The 20,536-nt window shown below is 39.1% G+C and overlaps 2 protein-coding genes across 4 annotated transcripts in view; one reads left to right on the top strand and one right to left on the bottom strand.

Moving 5' to 3' along the window:
* HADHB (hydroxyacyl-CoA dehydrogenase trifunctional multienzyme complex subunit beta) overlaps positions 1 to 10,402 on the bottom strand; it is a 38,237-nt gene extending 27,835 nt beyond the window's left edge. For 2 of the 3 annotated variants that reach the window (XM_065891689.1, XM_065891687.1), the window contains exons 1-2: positions 4,454 to 4,520; positions 4,301 to 4,345 (exon numbers count right to left, since the gene is read on the bottom strand). In XM_065891689.1, the coding sequence (XP_065747761.1) occupies positions 4,301 to 4,345; positions 4,454 to 4,520 (112 nt within the window). Of the gene's footprint in view, positions 1 to 4,300; positions 4,346 to 4,453; positions 4,529 to 10,357 lie in introns of those variants that run through there. The other variant, XM_065891688.1, reaches the window with a different exon arrangement.
* A 262-nt stretch (positions 10,403 to 10,664) lies between these two features.
* HADHA (hydroxyacyl-CoA dehydrogenase trifunctional multienzyme complex subunit alpha) overlaps positions 10,665 to 20,536 on the top strand; it is a 54,089-nt gene continuing 44,217 nt past the window's right edge. The window contains exons 1-5 of the mRNA XM_065891144.1: positions 10,665 to 10,833; positions 15,676 to 15,717; positions 15,811 to 15,881; positions 17,412 to 17,545; positions 19,472 to 19,610. Of these exons, the coding sequence (XP_065747216.1) occupies positions 10,767 to 10,833; positions 15,676 to 15,717; positions 15,811 to 15,881; positions 17,412 to 17,545; positions 19,472 to 19,610 (453 nt within the window). The 5' untranslated portion in view covers positions 10,665 to 10,766. The remainder of the gene's footprint in view (positions 10,834 to 15,675; positions 15,718 to 15,810; positions 15,882 to 17,411; positions 17,546 to 19,471; positions 19,611 to 20,536) is intronic.

Below are 20,536 nucleotides of genomic sequence, written 5' to 3' on the forward strand. Positions count from 1 at the left end.
GCAGATTACTTGTGACTGACCTTGGACAGAATAAAGTGATGAGAGGAAAAGTCAGATGACATACCATCACATCATTCCACTTTTTAAGAACTGACCGCATGGTTCCTTTTACACACTTTCAAATAAAATTCAAATTCCTAACTCTTCTAACAAATTCCTTGCTTTACTTGGTTCCAACTGAATGATCCAAAAACGTTCTCCACCACTTCTCAACATGTAGCAAGATGAGCAAGCCCCCAGTCCCTCACAGCCTTGACTTCATTGCACACCCCCTGCCTTCATTCATACACCCTCCCACCTGAGTGGCTCCTTTCTGTCCATCTAATCCTTACCTACTCTTAAGGCCTAGTTCACATTCCACCTCCTAAATAAAGCCTTCCCTGATAACTACAGCCACCTGTAGTTCCTGCCTCTTAACTTCTAGGGCAACCTATGGGGCAAAAATTGGCCAAACAATTTAGCATATTATAAAGTAATTAAAGTAATACTGGAAGTCACATTTAAAAATAATATTCACTATATATTCAACAGTCACCCAAAGGACTCTAATTCTGTTTCATGTGCACACTGGCTCCTAATCACTTCAGAATTTTCTCAAAGGCTCTTTATATATTCCACAGTGCTATGCGCACTCAGTAGCAATGTAGTATAAGAATCTGAATAGGGGGTTAAAATATCTGGGTGCTAGTCCCTGCTCTGCCAAAAATTTCTTAGTTGCAAATATGGGAGCTAGATTAGATTACCTCAAGCACTCCTCCCAACTCCAAACCTAGTATTCTATGGCTGACATACACATTCTGTATTTTACATACATAATTAAAATCAAAGCACAGGGCTTCCCTCGTGGCGCAGTGGTTAAGAATCCGCCTGCCAATGCAGGGGACACAGGTTCGATTCCTGGCCCAGGAAGATTCCACATGCCACGGAGCAACTAAGCCCATGTGCCACAACTACTGGGCCTGTGCTTAGAGCCCGTGACCCACAACTACTGAGCCCACATGCCACAACTACTGAAGCCCATGTGCCTAGAGCCTGTGCTCCGCAACGAGAAGCCACCAGAATGAGAAGCCTGCACGCCACAATGAAGAGTAGCCCCCGCTCGTCGCATCCAGAGAAAAGCCCATGCACAGCAACGAAGACCCAATGCAGCCAAAAAAAAAAAAAATCAGGGTTTCCCTGGTGGCACAGTGATTAAGAATCCACCTGCCAATGCAGGGTACACGGGTTTGAGCCCTGGTCTGGGAAGATCCCACATGCCACGGAGCAACTAAGCCTGTGTGCCACAACTACTGAGCCTGCACTCTAGAGCCCACAAGCCACAACTACTGAGCCTGTGTGCCACAATTACTGAAGCCCACGTGCCTAGAGCCCGTGCTCCGCAACGAGAAGCCACTGCAATGAGAAGCCCGCGCACTGCAACGAAGAGTAGTCCTCGCTCACCGCAACTAGAGAAAGCCCGCGCACAGTAACGAAGACCCAACGCAGCCAAAAATAAATAAATAAACAAACAAAAAAACCTTTCATTTAAAAAAAAATCAATCAAAGCAGAGAGAAGACATGCCATGTATTATACCATTGTTTTATATATATGTATGTCTGTGGATATAGATATATAGATAAACAGATGGTCCCTGACTTTCCATGGTTCAACTTATGAATTTTTAACTTTAGGATGGTGCAGAAGCAATACACATTCAGTAGAAACCATACTTTGAATTCTGAATTTTCATTTTTTTCCCAGGCTAGCAGAAGTGGTATGATACTCTCTCATGATGCTGGGCAGCAGTGAGCCATAGCCCCCAATCAGTCACACAATCACAGGGGTAAACAACCAATACACTTACACCATTCTATACTTATACAACCATTCTGTTTTTCACTTTCAGTACAGCATTCAATAAATTACATGACATTCAATACTTTATTATAAAATAGGCCTGTGTTAGATGATTTTGCCCAATGTGTTCTGAGCACGTTTAAGGTAGGCGAGGCTAAGCTATGATGTTTGGTAGATTAGATGTACTAAATGCATTTTTGACTTACAGTATATTCTTTTTTTTTTTTTAGCAAACTTATTCATTTATTTATTTATTTTTGGCTGCATTGAGTCTTCATTGCTACACGCGAGCTTTCTCTAGTTGCGGCGAGCAGGGGCTACTCTTTGTTGCGGTGTGCGGGCTTCTCACTGCAGTGGCTTCTCTTGTTGCGGAGCATGGGCTCTAGGCACGCAGGCTTCAGTAGTTGTGGCACACGGGCTCAGCAGTTATAGTTTGCGGGCTCTAGAGCACAGGCTCAGTAGTTGTGGCGCACAGGCTTAGTTGCTCTGCGGCAGGTGGGATCTTCCCGGACCAAGGATCAAACCTGCGTCCCCTGCATTGGCAGGTGGATTCTTAACCACTGTGCCACCAGGGAAGTCCTGACTTACAATATTTTCAACTTATGATGGATTTGTCAGGATGTAACCCTATTGTAAGTCAAGGAAGATGCATAGTATAGATAGCCATTGAATAAGTCAAAATTTCCATCAGACACATTTCCAGTCAATCTGATGACTGGAAACATCAATAAACCTGTATCCCTCTATTCTAATTCCTTCATCCTAACAGCACCGTCAAGCATATTCACATGCAATTCAAGAGGAATTAGTTACAAAACTATTGCAACCTAAAACCTGTTCAGCATGGGTACATTCCCACTCCCTCCCCTCAAATCAGCTGGTTACATTCCTTTGTCTTATCATGTGCCCTCTTGCACCATTATCACCATCAACGTTAACAGAAATCGCTAGGACAGTGTTAGACACCAGGGACTCTAAAAGGCTTAAGTCTCAGAAGGGCTCACAACATAGTTGGGGAGACAGAAACACAAAACACTTTAAGAGCAATATGAAAAAGAATACTCTATGTGCCAGAAAAATGCCTTCCCTCTGTTGGTATGCAATGTGACCTTCTTCTGGTTGGCAAAGAATCAGATCTATCTGTCTGACTGCAAAGTCCTGGGTGAACATTAGAATTAGGGAAAAGGTGAAATGAGATAGAAAGGAATTATTTTTTGTGAGCCTATACAAATCTATATTCTAATTAGAATTTAGAGGCCACAGAAAATATATTTGTGACATGACAACGTGAAACTTTTCTAGGTGAGATTAGGCAACAGACCCCTGATAATATAGTTATGTAAAACAATATGAAAATATCATCTTGTACATATATATATATATATATATTTTTTTTTTTTTTTTTGAGCCGAGCCACGTGATATGCGGGATCTTAATTCCCCAACCAGAGATCGAACCCATACCCCCTGCAGTGGAAGCACAGAGTCCTAACCACTGGACCTCCGGGGAATTCCTACCTTGTACTTATATTGAGCTTACAGTTTTCAAAGTGCTGTGAAATATCTTCATAACTACTTGAGGTTAACAAGACTAAAATTATTCTTCTTCTTTAGAGAAAGAAACTAAAGCACAGGGAAGTAAAGTGATCGGTTCAAGGCCAAACTGCCCAGAAAGAAGTAGAACTGGAACAGAGCAGAGGTCTTCTGAATCCTAGTAAGACGCTTTTTCTATTAAGCTATTTTTCAAGTAGAAACACCATAATAAAACCAAAATCAAAAGTCATAGTCAATACAGGACCCAGGCAAGGAGAACCTGTCTGGGGATTTTTAGCGCTGGCCAGTGAAGATACATACCTACAGTAGGTTCTGCAAAAGTATGTATTCAACAGTGAAGAAGTCTTTACGAAGGGTCTAAAAGACCATATAAAATCAACAAATTTCCTTCCTTTTTCATTTCATACTGACTGAACAACCTTCTGTTATTAACTGGTTCCACAGTCACACCTATTTCATGCACGCATCCTCTTGCACATGGACTAAGAGGATATTCATTAACAGAGAAGCCTGTCACTGAAAGTTTGAAAAGTTACCTTTTGGCTCCACAGCAGTCTCCAGAGTGTTTGTACGCTAATCATCTCTAGGACTGACAGCCAGTAGCTGATTAAACTGACCAGTAAGGTTCATGGAACCTCCGTGACTCCATCAGGCTCCATATCCCAGAAAGCAGCCGCCTGTCAACATCCTCGAGCCCACCCTACACCATGTACTATTGTTACTGATTGGTCCTATATTGTTTTAATTTAAAGGCAACAGTGATGTTCATGTTGCTCAAAAAAAGGGAGAGTTAGCAAACTAGTTTTGGTTTTTATTCAAAATTCACAAATTTAGATTCTAGAATCTAACTTCTAAATCAGACTTTTTTTTTCTTTTCTTTCTTTTTTTTTTTTTTTACAAATTACTGTACCTGCGGCAGCTCGTAACTGGGAGGAACAGCTCAGAGGTCTCATAGCTGGAAGACAAAATAAAGTGTTTACAAAAAGCAGTACAATTCCATGTCTGTGCAAGATGCTTACACAACCAAATCTAATCTTAAAAAGAAAGTACAAATGAAACTTACAAAATCTGAGGGCCCATTGTGATGTACTGGGAAGATATTTTAAAGTGTAAGTCAAGAGGGAAGTCATTCTTAAATCTAAAAAGAGAAGAACAAAAAGACTTTCTGGGTTATTTGAACAATTTGTAGCTTAGAGTGTAGTCTATGATCTCTGATATCTCGTCCATGACTACTATAAAATACTTTAAAATTTACTCTATTACCAACTACCCTTCCTCTAATAATATAATAGCTACACTGACATAGTATGCAAACCACTAATCTAAGCAGTAACCCATCTAATCCTCACAAGGACCTATGAAGTATGCATGATTATTTACACCCTTCGTAAGAGATGAGAAACGGAGGCATACAGGGATTGAAAGACTAGTAAGAGGCAGAGCTGTGATTTGAAGCCAGATAGTCTAGCTCCAGAGTTTATGCTTTTCTCTAGGGAGTAGAGCCTGCTGGACGTGATCATGAAGCTACCAATGGGAACTTCCTGATTTTGATGGTTGTATTGTGATTATGCAGAATGCCTTATGGAATGTTTGTATTTGAAGGGGATACACACTAAAGTATTCAGAGATAGTGCAGTATCACATCTTAACTACTGGAAGAAAAAGAAGTTCATTCACTGCACTTGCTACTTTTTTATAAGCTTGATATTATTTCAAAATAGTAAAAATATAAACCCCTCTATATTAAAATATATAAAATATATTAAATACTTCCCTAAATTCCCAAAAATGAGTTCCTACAAATCAGTAAGAAAAAAATTGGCAAAGGATATGAACAAACTGTTCACAGAAATAGAAATATCAATACAAATGGCTCTTAGATACATGAAAAGATGTTCAATCTCATTTATAAGGGAAATACAAATTAAAACGGCACAGAGGTATAATATTTGACTTAAAGGTCTGATATTCATCATGTGGTAGCCTGCACACACAGGCTCTCTCATATACTGCTGCTGAGGGTGTAAACTGATGGCACCTCCACAGATGCATCACTATGGAGGGCAATTTGGCAATTATTGTAACTGTCAAAAAACTGCAACTGCACCTAACTTTTGATCAGTAATTCCACTTCCCTGAATTTTTATTTACATAGTTGGTCTGTGTAAACAAAAGAATACATCAGAAATGATGAGATGTCACTTTTGAGATTAGGCTGTTAAGAGATCCTGCAGCTCCCGTCTTGGTCCGTCTCTCAGATCACTCGGTCTAGGGGAAGCCAGTTGGCACCTCAGGAGCAGCCCGATGAAGAGGCTCTGGTGATGAGGAACTGACACCTCCTGCCAACAGCCATGTGACTGAGCTTGGAAGTGAATCCTCTAGCACAGACAAGCTTTCAGATGACTACAGCCCTCGCCAGCATTCTGACTGCAACCTCATGAGAAAGTCAAAGTCAGAACGACCCAGCTAATTTGCCCCCAAATCCCTGACCGTCAGAAACTGTATGAGATAATCAATTTTTAGTGTTTTAAGCTGCTAAATTTTGGAGTAATTTGTTACACAGCAACAGCCAATATAAAAGCCTTGTTTAACTTTTCTTAGGTCTTCATTGACTAAAAAGAGATGCCCTCTGGCTTCCAAAAAGAAAAAAAAATCACATTTACCAAATATATGGATTGGAAAGAGATGGAGGAGTCCAACCTCTAGGCTTACCAGCCTAGGTATACTCAAGGGACTCTGGCCAGGGAGACACAAATTGGCCCATGAGATGGACACCACTTTTCCAGAAGCTACATTTGATGCCACTTGAGTCTGGAATATAAATCCCCATAAGTAAAGTGCCTCTTGAAATAAAATTCATGAAACTAGTCAAGAAAATATTGATTGAAAAAAAGGGGGACCTTGCTCTAACAGATACCAAAACTTTCTATAAAGTACCAGTAATTAAACAGTTCAATTCTGGCACAGTAATAAATGAAACTAATCAACAGAACAGGATGTAGCAAGTTCAGAAGCATACTCATGTGTATGAGAATTTAGTATGTAATAAAGATAACATTTCAAATAAGTGGGAGAAAGGTGAATTACTCAATAGATTTGTTGGGAAAATGGCTAACCATTTGAAAAAAAGTTAGATCCATAGCTCACACTATAAGTACAAATTACAGATGCATTAATCTAAATATATATTTTTCTAGCTTACTACAAGAATATATCAGAGAATATTTTTATAATCTTGGGGAAAGGCTTCCAACATATGGTATAAAACCCAGAGGCCATAATGGAAAAGAATAACTAAAAGAACTGATTAAAGAAGCATTTAAAATATCTACATAGCAAAAGACACTAAAATAAAGTTAAAAGGCAAACAAGAGATTCAGAGAAAGTATTTGTAACATGGAAAACAAAGGGCTAAACCCCATACTCCATAAAGAACTTCTACAAATTACAGGAAAAAGAGAAACAATCTATAATGCAATCTGCGGTTTTCACCCCAATATCCATTTCACACCATTATGTAGTTGTCACATGTGGTTTACATGGGACTGAATCCAGCTCAACTCCAGGGTTTAAACCAATCAGAATAATCTCATTCTCTTTGGTTCAGGCAACCAAGGCCTAAAATAATCGTGCATGGTATTGCCTTGACCACTGGTATCGATTTAGGGATGGTCTTAGTCAGTCTGACATTCAAGTCTTCTGCCTGGAATTCTGGAACATACATCTTTCCTTCTGAGGCTTGGCATGGCTAGAGCAGTTTGCAAACATGATAAAAGCTAGTGTAAAGGTAGAGCTGGTCTCAAAGGAGGACAGAGCTGAAAATTCAGAAAAAAGAAACTAGAGCCCTGATTGAATCATATCTGAAACCCACCTTCCTACTGTGCTTTTCCGTTCTGTGAGTAAACAAATCCCCTTTATTAAGCCAATTTAAGTTTAATTTTCTGTTATTTGCAGCTGGAAGGCTCCTTCCTGAAACATGACCAAAAGGAAAAATGAGCAAATGAGCAATTCACAGAAGAAAAAAAATGTCAAATAAATAAAAATTTAAATGTTCAACCTCACTAACAATAAAATTTTTTAAAAATTAAAACAAGGTCATTTTGGGGTTATTAAGTGGCAAAAATTAAAAATATGGTTAGCACACAATTCTTGTGAGAATGGATTTATTTAAGCACTTCCATATACAGTTGATAAAAGTATAATTGGTAAGGCCTCTTTGGAAGGCAATTTTTATTTCTCTCTCAGATTCTGAATTGTGAATTTCTGAGCCTAGTAATTCTTCTTATTGGTCTTTAAGCAACAGAAATATTCAAGTTGTATATGTAGCAATCATAGATCTCTAGCCAATAGAAATACTCAAGATGTAGATGCACACAGGAGGAAATGGTTAAATAAATTATATTACAAACATACCATGGAATACTGTTCAGCAGTTTGTAAGGAAAAATGAAACATAATGACATACATGTATATACTGACATGCAAAGATGTCCACAACATATATTAAATGAAAAAGCAGGCTGCAGAACAATATATATATAGTAAGACTCCATCTTATGACAGAAAGACGAAAATCCATAAGGCTGAATCTATATCTGGAAGAGATAAAGAGGGACTTTCATTTTATATTCTTCTGTCTTCTTAAAATTTTTTTTACAATGAGCATCTTATTTTTAATGTACAGTATAATTCTAGTTTTATAGAAAATCTGCATATACTAGTATCTTGATAGATGAAAACATACAAATGCATTTTAAAAGTCCAGAAAAATACAAAGCAAATGTTAACAGTAGTTATCTTTGGGTGGTGGAGTTATTGGTATAGTTATTTTCTTTAGACTTCCTGAAGTTTCTGGGAAAAAAATTAAGTAGAATATACATCCCATCAAAAATTAATAAAAAGTAGAGACAGATTTCAAAAGAAAGAAGGACTAAGCAATATATGACCTAGTTATTGTCATCTGCTTTAAGCTTTAAGAAATACATTTTGACTCAAGGATTTGGGGAGCCTGGGTAGGCTTGAGTAGGGTGTGCAACTATAGAAAGATGCATGAAGTTGCAGGAACCTAGGAGCAAGTAACATGAAGAAGGGGCTAAACAAGTAATGAAAGCAAGATACAGTGGCTCTAACAGCTCATTATTACAGTATCATTAAGACACAGTCCACAATATCCTTAAGAGCACAAACACTAAAGGCAAACCGCCCAATCCAAATCCTGGCTGTACCCTAGTTGTATGACCTTAAGCAAGCTACTTAATTTGCAAAAAGGATTCTTGATGACCTCCAAAGGCCATTTTCTTTCTCTGTTTTAGGAGTAAGATGTAGATAATTCATCTGTAAGATGCACCTGTAAACTGTAGATAATTAAAGTACCTACTTCACAGGTTGTTGTGAGGTGTATATATATATATATATATATGGCACTTAGAACAGTGCCTGATACATAGTAAGGGTTATACATGTGTTTGCTATTAATTTTAGTGGGTGATGGTAAGACACAGTGAGAAGCATAACATTTCTGCCGTTGATGGAGCTTATGATTTTGCTCAGAATACAGGAAACAAAAAAATCAAGAGCTAAAAGCGTGACCTAATTCAGGGGATGGCAAACTTCAACCCATGGGCCTCTAGCTAACAACAGATTTTACATTTTTAAAAAGTTGTAGAGCAAAACAAAACAAGGAATATGTGACGGAGATCAATGTGGGTTGTGAAACCTAAACTCTTTACTATCTGGTCCTTTACAGAAAAAGTTTGCCACTCTTGATCTAAACAGTAAGTGCTACACCAAATTAGATGCAGAAAGAGCATTATGTGGGCAGGAGGCAAGCTTTGAACTGTAAAAACCTTATGAGCTGGAGGGCCTTTGGAGGTCATCAAGAATCCTTTCTGCAAATTAAGAGATCACTGCTCATGCAGTTTCTGCTTAAGGTGTTCACAGTGATGGGGGATTCACTATTTGTCTTGAACTTTAAACAGAAACCTCTCTTCTTTCTTTCCATACTCCTCAATTCAGTCTCAACTTCCCTGCCATTTCCCCCTGCCTCTTCCTGCTCCCTCTCCTGCGGAACAGTCAATCTGGTGAACAGTGAGACTTAAATTTATGGCCGAATCCTGGCTCTGCCACCTACCAGAAAATTTACATAATCTCCGAGCCTCCCAAACTTCATCTACAAAATGTAAATAACAATTTTGGGATCGTGAAGATTAAATGAGAGGATGGTGAAAGGGCCTAGAGGGCCCTCGACATTACTTTTTGTAGTCAATCACTTGATTCCAGGACTCAAGCCTATCTTTCCAGCACAAAAACAGCTTTCAGGCAACGCAGAGCTCTTGACTAGAAGTTAACAGACCTCTAGGCCTATTTCTACCACCTGTGGCCATGGGTAAACTCACTCACCCTGATTCATGGGCTTCACCGATAAAGTGAAGGGGATGATGAATGACCGGATGATCTCCGGGTCCCCTCCGGATTAGAAAATAATCTTGAGCCCTGGATCTCGGAGCGGGACACAGGCATGTCTCAGCTCCTCCCACATTCGAGTCCCGAAAAAGCCAAACGACCGAGACTCACCCTCGGTAACATAAAAGGGGAAAACCCCGGGCCCTGTACCGAATCTCTATCGCCGCCGGCCTGGCTCCAGGCAAAGCAGGCGAAACAACAACACTGGAACACAGGCCAGCGCTTTAAACCGACACAAACACAAGCCAACAGTTCGTTAACATGCGGTGATAAATTAAAAGACAAAGGCAACACCGCTGCTCTGAGCTACAGACCGAACGCTAGGCCAAATTACTGCCCAAATTGCACTGGTACGGGAGAGCCCCATTGAGAAGCTTCCTTCCGCTCCCTCGAACTCCACAGCCCCAGGGAGAGGAGGAGGCCGCGGGCGTAGTAGGTGGGAAAGGAAGTGCGGACCTCGCCGGGGAAAGGCCAGGCGGAAAGCCGAGGGCACGCGCCTTCTCACCTTAGCTCGCGTGGGCTCAGACTCCTGCTGCCAGCAAGGTTTGGATCCGAGCGACGGGCCCCGACTGGATCAAGGGGCGGGCCCTGCCGAGAAAGGACCCTTCAACCTTCCCACCGGCTCCGCGGGCTTCGCAGGCCTTCCGGGCTGCCCTCCGGTTGCCTGACTGGAAAATCCAGAACTCTGTCCCTCTCTTCCCTGACCTTCCTTCCTCCCCGCGGAGAAGGTGTCCTTTCCGCCCGGTTAGCCAGGAGCAAAGGGCGAGGTTAAGGAACCGGCGGCAGCTCGCCATAGCGGTTTTAGTCAGGCAGTACATCGGGCACCTGGCCAGAGCCAGGCTACGGAAAGAAAAGTCCTCTGCTTGGCTCCCCCGACTTGAAGCGCCTTGCACTTTCGTCCTCTCCTGCTCAAGATGGTGGCTTCCCGGGCAGTTGGCAGCCTCAGCCGCTTCACTGCCTCCAGAATGCTCCGTTGCCCAGGTGAGGCCTGGTTGAGGGCGCCCAACAGCCCCGGGCAGAACTCCTACGGAGACCCGAGCTTCCCCGGAGCCTCGTCTCCCCATCGCTGCCACCTCCCCGCCCCGGCCCAGGGTCCCAGCCCTGGATAAGGGGGAGGGATGCTGCTCTGGGATCTGGTCTCTTGTTCCCTGGCGCAGGGACTGACATTTCCTCTCTCATGAGTCCTGCAGCGATTTCGGGCTCCATAAGCCCTAATGTTTCTGAGCCCTGTCCACCCGGTCTGGCACTTTCCGCTGGTCTCCTCATTTCATTTAATGATGGCCTTGAGCCTGTTCCTACGAGATTAGGAGGACTAGGACAGTCCAGTCTGTCACATCTTTGTGGCTCCATTGCACCTTGCCTGTAACAAGAGGCATCTTAAAACCGTGTGTGAAATTAACCAGCCTTGCAAATTACTGCCATTCCCTGCCCCTTTTCCCCAAAACCTTTTTTGTACCTATTACCACACTTCAATAGGAAGCTCAACTCTTGCAGTTCCGATAATCCCAGTATGAATGTATAATATATTGATTTTCAAGGGGTAGGTTCTGCAATTTGCTAGAAGAAGCATTTTTTTAAAATTACGTAGATACTCTCTTTCTTAAGGAGCAAGGTGTTAGATAATTTTACAACTATTTCTACCCTTGTTTCTGACGATACCCAGTTAGCTTGCATTAGCTGTATTGTCTTTTTGTCTTCAAACTGGCAGTGAAAGAGTTAAAGTGGGTGACTGTGGAAAATCAAGCATTTTCCTTCCATCTCAAATCTTAAGGTGAAATGTGACTTTTTATTGCATGTTGTACTTAATATCGGTTACTTAATTAGAAATATAATTTGTAATATGCCTTCCTCCTTCTGAACCCCCCGGGGTAATACCGCCTGCTGTTTTTGGAGGAGTGCCTGGAATCTCCCTTTATTGTAAGGGACTAATTTCGAATGATTGAATCTCTTCTGCTTTCTTATTTCGACCAATGTTTTTAGTCTCCACAGGACTGCTTTGTGTGTGTGTGCGCGCATCAATCATAAGATTACAGAAAATTGAAATGCTGTGAAGACTGGGGAAAGGGATTAAGAAAAAAAGAATCACCCATTCCCTTACTACTCACATACCTACTGTTAGCATTTGGTCATGTGACCTGACAGTTTGTCTATTTTCCACATTTTTGGTTTAACACTTTAAAAATATCAAATGTATATTTTTGAGCTTCCCCTCCATTGATTTTAAGGTAATGCAATTAAAAGCATTAAATTTGGAGTCTGACTTCTGGGTTTGAATCTAGCTCTGCCTTTTACCCTCTGGTGACCTCGGGCAAGTAATTTCTGTGTCTGTTTTCTCATTTGTGAAATGGGGAATAATGCCACCTTGTGAGCTTTAAAGGAGTTATTTTAGGTGTAAAGCAGTTTTTCGTGGAGTAAGTGCTACTATTAACGTTAATAAACGTTAGCTGTTATAACTCTTTCCTGCCCTGAAGAACTATGATTCTATTGATACAGATATGAGACTTTTTTAAAGTAATTTTTACATTTTACATGTGATAAAAGGTTACAAGCCTAGTTTTTCTATGTTTTTTTATAGAAATATATATACACACATGTGTGTATATATTTTGCATTGTGTTTTAACCTATAAGAAAATATGGCTTGGGGAAGGAGGGTTAAATTGGGAGATTGGGATTGACATATACACACTACCATATATAAAATAGATAACTAATAAGAACCTACTGTATAGCACAGGGGAACTCTACTCAATACTCTGTAATGACCTATATGGGAATAGAATCTAAAAAAGAGTGGATATATGTATATGTATAGCTGATTCACTTTGCTGTACAGCAGAAACTAACACAACATGGTAAATCAACTATACTCCAATAAAAATTAATTTTAAAAATTAAAAAAATATAGCTTATTATAGCTATTGCTTCTTTTAGTAGCAATGTATAAATTTTGAAAAAAAGTCTAGAAAGTGAATTTAAAATTACCTGCACACCTGGATTGCCATTTAGACTCAACAGACTAACCCTAACCCTAACCCTAACTGAAAGTCTATGCCAAGGCATTGCCAAACATTTAATGAGATTATGACGTTTAATGATGGATGATTAAAATCTCTTGATGCTGCTTTGTATTTCTTGAAGTTTTGACCCATTCCTGCCTGAGTGCTATAATTCTGAGTATGACTATCAAATGAAAATCACATCTTGACCAAAATATCTTGTTTATTTCCCACTCTTACTCTAAATTCAAATTCCTGATTACCTAAGTGGTAGAATAATTTCACAGGAAAAGAATTGGAGGCAAATACCTTAGTAGATGGTGTATATTTAAATTTAACTCTCACTTCCTTAATCCTGTCCCTTCCACCGGTACTAAATATTGAGAAAAGCTGTTGATTGTTACAACAAAAGTAACACTTTCATATTTGAAATTTGTGTTAGCCTAATCCAGCTCTCTGCACTGCTGTAGTCTTAGATCTTGTAGGTATCTTGTAGGTATCTTCTCGAGTTAAATTATTTAAATGATTACAAAGTAGGCCAGAGGTTTCTCTCTCTTTTGCTGGCACAGGAAATATAGGCTAAAGTTCACCCAGCTGCTCTACAGCAGGGGTCCCCAACCCCCGGGGCTGCAGGCGAGTGCCGCCTGAACCATCCCACACCCCACACCCCCACCAGTCCCTAGAAAAATTGTCTTCCATGAAACCTGTCCCTGGGGCCCAAAAGGTTGGGGACCACTGCTCTAAAGTAAGCTCTCCTAATTAGGAAGTGAGGAAGGCTGGATTCCAAAAGCAAAGCTACCGAGTACTTCAACTTGATTTAGTTGACTGTGGTTTGAAATTGTTTTCCAGACATGTTTGTACATTTGCTGGTTTTTTCTTTGTTTCTTGTCTCTATTGATTTAGAGGAGGTTTTGTGTATGTCTATATGGGGGGGGGGGAAGGTAGGTTAGTGGATGAGAGTTTATGGTTTATAAGCTAATGAGCTCAAACCTGTTGTCTCAAATATTTGGTCTTCACAATTACAACCCACGTCCAAGCCCCTTCACCTGCTCTGTTTTCTTTTTTCCTTAGGCACTTATCTTCTAACATATTTATTTCCATATTTATTTTTATTGTCTTCTGTCTTTCCACCCCATCTTCTCCCACCCTGCATTCCTGATCAGTTCCTTCTCACTAATTCAGTTTACCCTGTTCTAGCTAGAATTGCCTATTATCTGGCTCCCCTCCCACAGAATTTCTACTTTATAGGGAAACTCCTTTCTATGCCAGGCCTGTTTTCACCTCCTCCACAAAGACAGGGATTTTTGTCTTTCTGTTCACTCTAGGCCACACTAGATTTTTGTTGTGGAATATAAATGACTATGAGATGATGTTGGAGGAGATTACAGTTTAGTTGGGGGAAACACCTGCTACAGATGCAACGATTAGAGAACAAAACAGTGAGTAATAAAGATAAAATTTGGGCAGGGAAGGCAAAGATCCTTGTAGACAGAATCTCAAGATAAGGCTTTGTGGAGCCATGATACAGATATAAAGAAGGAAGAGTCACAAACACAGATGACACAGATCTCAAATGATGGAAAAGCAAAGGGAAGTTTATCATTAGTGAAGTAGAGGCACTGGAGATTGAAGAGATGGCTGGCTTCTCTTATCTTAATTTACTTTGGTGTAGGACTTTGACTTATAGGTACTTTTATAATCATTACATCACTTTTACTCTATAAGAACACTGAAATGCTCTGAGAGACTCGTACATGGTCATACAACTAGTAAATAATAAACTTGATGGTCGAACCCACGGCTTTGGACTCTCGGGTCCTTTGTCTTTGCACCATGAGGGCTGACTTGGGTTGCTTAAAGAAAAACAAATGCAGACAGAACCAGCGATCACCCCACTCTGGTTCTGGTGCCATCTAGTTTTTTTTTTTTAAATAGTATGTTGTTTTGCCTTTGAAAGCAGTATAAAGCTGCTTTTTCCTGTGCCTTCGCTTCCCCTCCTTTAAAGAACTGCAGGATAGAGAGAAACATGGAGCCTCTAAAGCCCCTTGATTTTATTTTTCATGATACTGGAAAGTCCATCTCTCCATAGAAATGCAAGAGGACCTGGCTGGAGAACATGCTTGAGATATATTTGGAATACATTTGGAACTAACATTATGGATCGCTTTGTAGATTACTTATTTCTTAGTGTATTTGTTTCCTATTGTGGCCCTAAATTTCCACAAGCTTAGTGTCTGAAACAATAGAAATTTATTATCTTACAGTTACGGATGTCAGAAATGAGTCTCACTGGGTTAAAATCAAAGGTGTTGGCAGGGCTGTGTTCATTCTGGATGCTCTAAGGGAAAATCCATTTCGTTGCCTTTTCTAGCTTCCAGAGGCTGCCTGCATTCCTTGACTTCTTCAAAGCCAGCAAAATGAGTTCTCGTGCTGCCATCTCTGGTTCTTTTGCCTTTTCTCCTCCTTTGTAATTTCATGGGGTGTACCTGAATAATCCAGGCTAATCACCCTGTATTAAGGTCAGCTAATTAGCCACCTTAATTCCATTTGCAGCCTTTATTTCCCTTTGCCATATAACCTAACATACTGGGTTTCTGGGGACATGGGCATCCTTGAGAGGCCATTCTTCCACCCACCACATTTAGTATCCAGATAATCATTTGACCTGATAATTGAAACAAAGAGATACAGCAGTGGTCACAATAATGGCTTAGAACACTTTGTTTTGTTGTGGTTGTTATAAAGTCCAGCTTTGTTATTATAGCAGGTACTATGGAAATTCTGTTTTGTAAAATAATTAATTTTGAAATATCTTTTTCTTACAGGTTATATTTGCCGCAGCTTTACAAGGTCCTCTGCTTTGCTGAGTAAGTTTAATTTCTCGTTGACATGCTTACATTGCTTTTTATACTTATTTGGCAATAAACATGTTTACAAATAAATTTTCCTTCTCTTTTTAGCCAGAACCCATATTAACTATGGAGTCAAAGGGGACGTAGCAGTTATTCGAATTAACTCACCCAATTCGAAGGTACCTAATGCAACTTGCTGCAGTTTATTTCTACTCACTACATTCATGAATCCAGTCCTGAATGGCAAAGAAAGAAATCCACCAATTTGGCAGTAATCTTATCACATGAACTTACAGTTTTGATGGTTAGAGTTTGAGAAATTGCCCAAGGAGTGCAGTTTTCTGCAGCAGAGGTCCTTGTTTAAGAATTCCTCCTAGTTGACTTTAGTTAATCCAGATTAACATCAAGGATTAATAAAACTATCCTTTTGTTACACTGTAGAATGATAAAGTGGTTTATTAGATAAGAAGCAAATTATAAGCTTTGTTTATAAGAATTAAAACTGACCTACCCATCTTAACTATGAGGTTATTAAATCGGCTTCCTTAACCTGCCTGACATAAGTCATTATTCATAGTAAGTTGGCTGGGTTAAATGTCGTTAAGTTTCCTACGGGACCTGAATGACCCGGTGCAGTTCATATATTAGAAATCAAGTTCTGTTCAAAGTGGAGCTTCATTTGTTTTTGGCAACTTCAAAAAAGCATGCAGCATTAATCCAGTCTTTTGCCAAGAAGAGCTTTACTGCAGGAACTCATGCTTTTCCCTCACCTAAAGTTGGTGTAAAGATTTCATATTTCAGAAATCTTATTACCAGAGGCCTCAATGAAGTAGGAGGGCCTAGATGTAAGCAATTAACAACTCTCACAAATTAAGGAAAGTAAGAGGCAGTCCCCCTCACTAGAGTAAATCTTAGCATTTACTGAGCAATGATTCAAACTTAAGATATGTTTTGTAAGTTGACCATTTTTCCTGAACACAAAAATAACAGATGCCTATAGTAGCACATTTTAAAGCAATAAAGAGGAGAATAACAATCATTCATGCTCCAAACCCAAAGATAACCACTTTTAATATTTAATCTAGTTTCAGCAAATAATATTCTAAAAATTAAGATCATACTATATGTCTAATTTTTTTTTTTTTTTTTTTTTTGCGGTACGCAGGCCTCTCACTGTTGTGGCCTCTCCCGTTGTGGAGCACAGGCTCCGGACACGCAGGCTTAGCGGCCATGGCTCACGGGCCCAGCCGCTCTGCGGCATGTGGGATCTTCCCGTACCGGGGCACGAACCCATGTCCCCTGCATCAGCAGGCGGACTCTCAACCACTGCACCACCAGGGAAGCCCTATATGTCTAATTTTTATTTCTTTTTTTCCTTAACATTATACAAATTTTTTCCATGCTGATAAATGTTTGTAGACTTAATTATAGCCTGCATATGATTGAAACTTAGGAATATGACCTCCTCAGGAATATGAGTTCCTCCTTTAAGTAGAAATATTTTTAGAGGGAGGGGTACTTACAGTTGCCCAAAGCAGCTGAATAGACAGCTGCTGGGTTGTTTGTTTGTTTCCCTGTCTCTTTCTTTTAACAGTATATTTCTCCTGGTTAAACATATTTCCTATAATCAAAATAGCATTTGATGGTGATTTGCACATCTATTACTTCGAATTTAAACCCTTAGATTTATATGTATTTCCCTTTGGTAGGTGAATACTCTGGGTCAAGAAGTGCATTCAGAGTTCATAGAAGTAATGAATGAAGTCTGGTCTAGCAATCAAATCAGAAGCGCTGTCCTTATCTCATCAAAGCCAGGGTGCTTCATTGCAGGTGCCGATCTCAAGTAAGTTTTAGGAACTTTGAAGTCACCTTTTACCTTGGCTAATGGTATGTTTTTTTAGGCCTAATCATTTCTCATTTTAAAAGAAGGTAGAAGTAAATATTCTCTGCAAGTTTTTTTAAAGTTATTTTCATGAGTTTAATAAAGTTAATAAAAAAGAAGGACTTGTTGCTTAAACCTTATAAAACTGAATACAGCCTTTCTTTAAAGAAGTTGAAGTAGTAGTTCAAGGAGCAATGTTTGAGTAGAATGAAAATAAACTAACAATGAGATGCCCTTTTTTTCATCCACCAGACCAGCAAACATTTAAAAGTTTGAAAATATATTAGCAAGGACTTGGGAAAATGAGAAAGTTAAATATTACTAGTAGGAATGCAAATTGGTATAGCCACTTTGGAGAGTAATTTGATAAAATTTAGTAAAACTGAAAATGCACATATCATATATTCAAGTGATATGGTATATATCTAGGTATATATGCTAGAGAAATCCCACCCTTTGGTTTTAAGGACCCATGCATGCGTAGGCATGTTCAGTCCTGTGTAGTTTTTTTAAAATAGTGAAGAATTTGAAACAAGCTAAACGTCAGTCATGAAGGAAATAGATAAGTAAATGTGGAATATTCACAAGATAAAATACTACAAAAACAATTCAAAGGAACTAACTAGATCTACGGCATAATGTTAGAACTCAAAAACATAATGTTAAGTTAAAAAAAAAGCAAGTTACAGAACGTTTGATACTGTTTATAGTTTATATAAACATTTTTAAACCATACATGAATACTTCTCTGTATTATTTATGGATACAAATATGTAGTTGGTTTGAGGAATACACTACAGACATGAAAATGGTTGTTTCAGGGTAAATGAATTGGCTGGTAGAACTTCAGGGGTCAAAGGCTACTTTACCAATACAGCTAATATTTTCTTTTTTTTTTCAATGATATAATGTACGTATATATAACTTCTTTAAAATTCTTTAAAGCAAAAGTAAGGAGGAGAGCTGATACCTTAATATTAGTTTACTGGGTTAAAATGTTAATGGTTGTTAATTCTGTCAAAATATGGGTATTTGTTATATTATTTTTTGCAGTTTAGGCAATGATAGCCAGCATTATTGGCTTAGTAATTTGTATGTATGGTGTTTGTATATTTTTAAACTTTGTTCAATATTGTATACCCTTCTTTTTTTATGTATAGTAATTAGAAATTCATAAATATTCTGTTTGTGTATGTTTATTTTTTAGAAAAAGCAAAGTTATCTCCATCAAGTGCTTTTTCTTCTAGCTTGGTTATTTAAGCCTAGTAAGACACTGATATACCTGGTAGTAGCTACCTAAATCCATAGGAAAATACTTGTAGCTTGTGTGGGGCTAGCTGAGCAACTCCCAGCATATAAAATGACAGAAAATTCGTTGTCTTTGGTCAAAAGTAAAAAACCCACAGCTTAAATGTGTTCAGAAACAGTAAGTAGCAAATGAAACAAACTGAAATTAAAGGACATTGAGGACAACATTATTGTAATAGAAGCCTTTTTTTCTGTCATTCTGATTGATGTTTAATCCGAAAGCTACCTGATAGTGAAAATGTTTAATCTGCTTGTGAAAATATTTACCAGAAGATGATTTTCTCATGTACAGAGCTTTGTAATCTAATGATTTGTTACCAAAACAAACACAGATTATTCAACGTGTTTTGTTTCATGTTCTCTGAATCCAGAAATTTAACACTCTTTATCGAGAGGTGATGTCACTGATATTAGTGTTATCTGAAGCAAAATCATTCTTAAACTTCTGAGTGTTTGAAGATTCACTACTGAATATTGATATATGATAGGATAAGGATATGGTGGATGAAGTATTGAACAAAATAGGTTATGGTTTTATCTTTGGTTTCTTTTGGTTTTCTTCTCTCATGTTTACTGCAGCATGTTAACTGCTTGCACGACCTCTCAAGAGGTAACACAAATATCACAGGAAGCACAGAGAATGTTTGAGAAAGTTGAGAAGTCCACAAAGCCTATTGTGGCTGCCATCAATGGATCCTGCTTAGGAGGAGGACTTGAGGTACAGATTTATTCCAAAGTCATTGAGACAACGGTCCAGCTCATTGTTGGGATTCACCTGCTGCAAACCTTTAGCTACTATTTTGCCTTAAAACAAGTTGTTGAGGGAGAATCAGCTTTGTTTTTAGTTACCAAATTCCTGGATAGGTTTTTATCCTTATTCTTATGGCACAGAGCAAGTGAACCAAAGTGTCATGTTTTCATTTACAAACTGAGAAGATTTTGAACTAGATCTCTAAGGTCCCTATCAATTCTAAAAAACCTTGTTAAAGTTTGCAAGGCAAAGATTGAGAAGTGTGATTCATGCTGTTGAGCTACTGAAGTCTAGTTGAGACACATAATGCATAATGTACGTCAAGTGTTTTGTGAGTAGTAAAGATGGTAAATAACACAAGATTTGAGAGAAGAGATGCTTACCAAGCTGGAGCATGTAAGAAAGAAGGAGGGGAAAAGAAAATAACATTTATTGAACATTTATCACATGCTGGGTTCTATACTAGACACTTTCACGTGTATTAATTAAGGAAACCTGTGTCTGGTCCTAAAAGATAGGCAGAATTTGATTAACCAGAAAGTAGTGGGAAAACATTCCACATGTGGCATGGTGTGAGCAAAGACAAGGATAAACAAAGCCTAATTAGGGCACCATAAGTAGGCCTGCTTGGTTGAAGAGTCTTTACATCGTACAGGGTTTCTTAACCTGGGGTGCGTATATAATTGTGTGTGCATTTTTCTGTTGAGAGCTTCCATACCTTTCAGCAGATTTTCAAGGAGATCTGCAACCCAAAAAGAGGTTGATAACTTAGGGGAAAGGTATGAAGTAAGGCCAGAAAGGTAAATTGTAGGAAGCATCAAATGCCAGCCTAAGGAATTTCAGTTTATTCTGGGGGCACATTCCTGCTTTATGAGTAATATTTAGACCCTCGC

This window comes from Phocoena phocoena, chromosome 14, assembly GCF_963924675.1.
Source record: "Phocoena phocoena chromosome 14, mPhoPho1.1, whole genome shotgun sequence".
NCBI classification, from domain to species: Eukaryota; Metazoa; Chordata; class Mammalia; order Artiodactyla; family Phocoenidae; genus Phocoena; species Phocoena phocoena.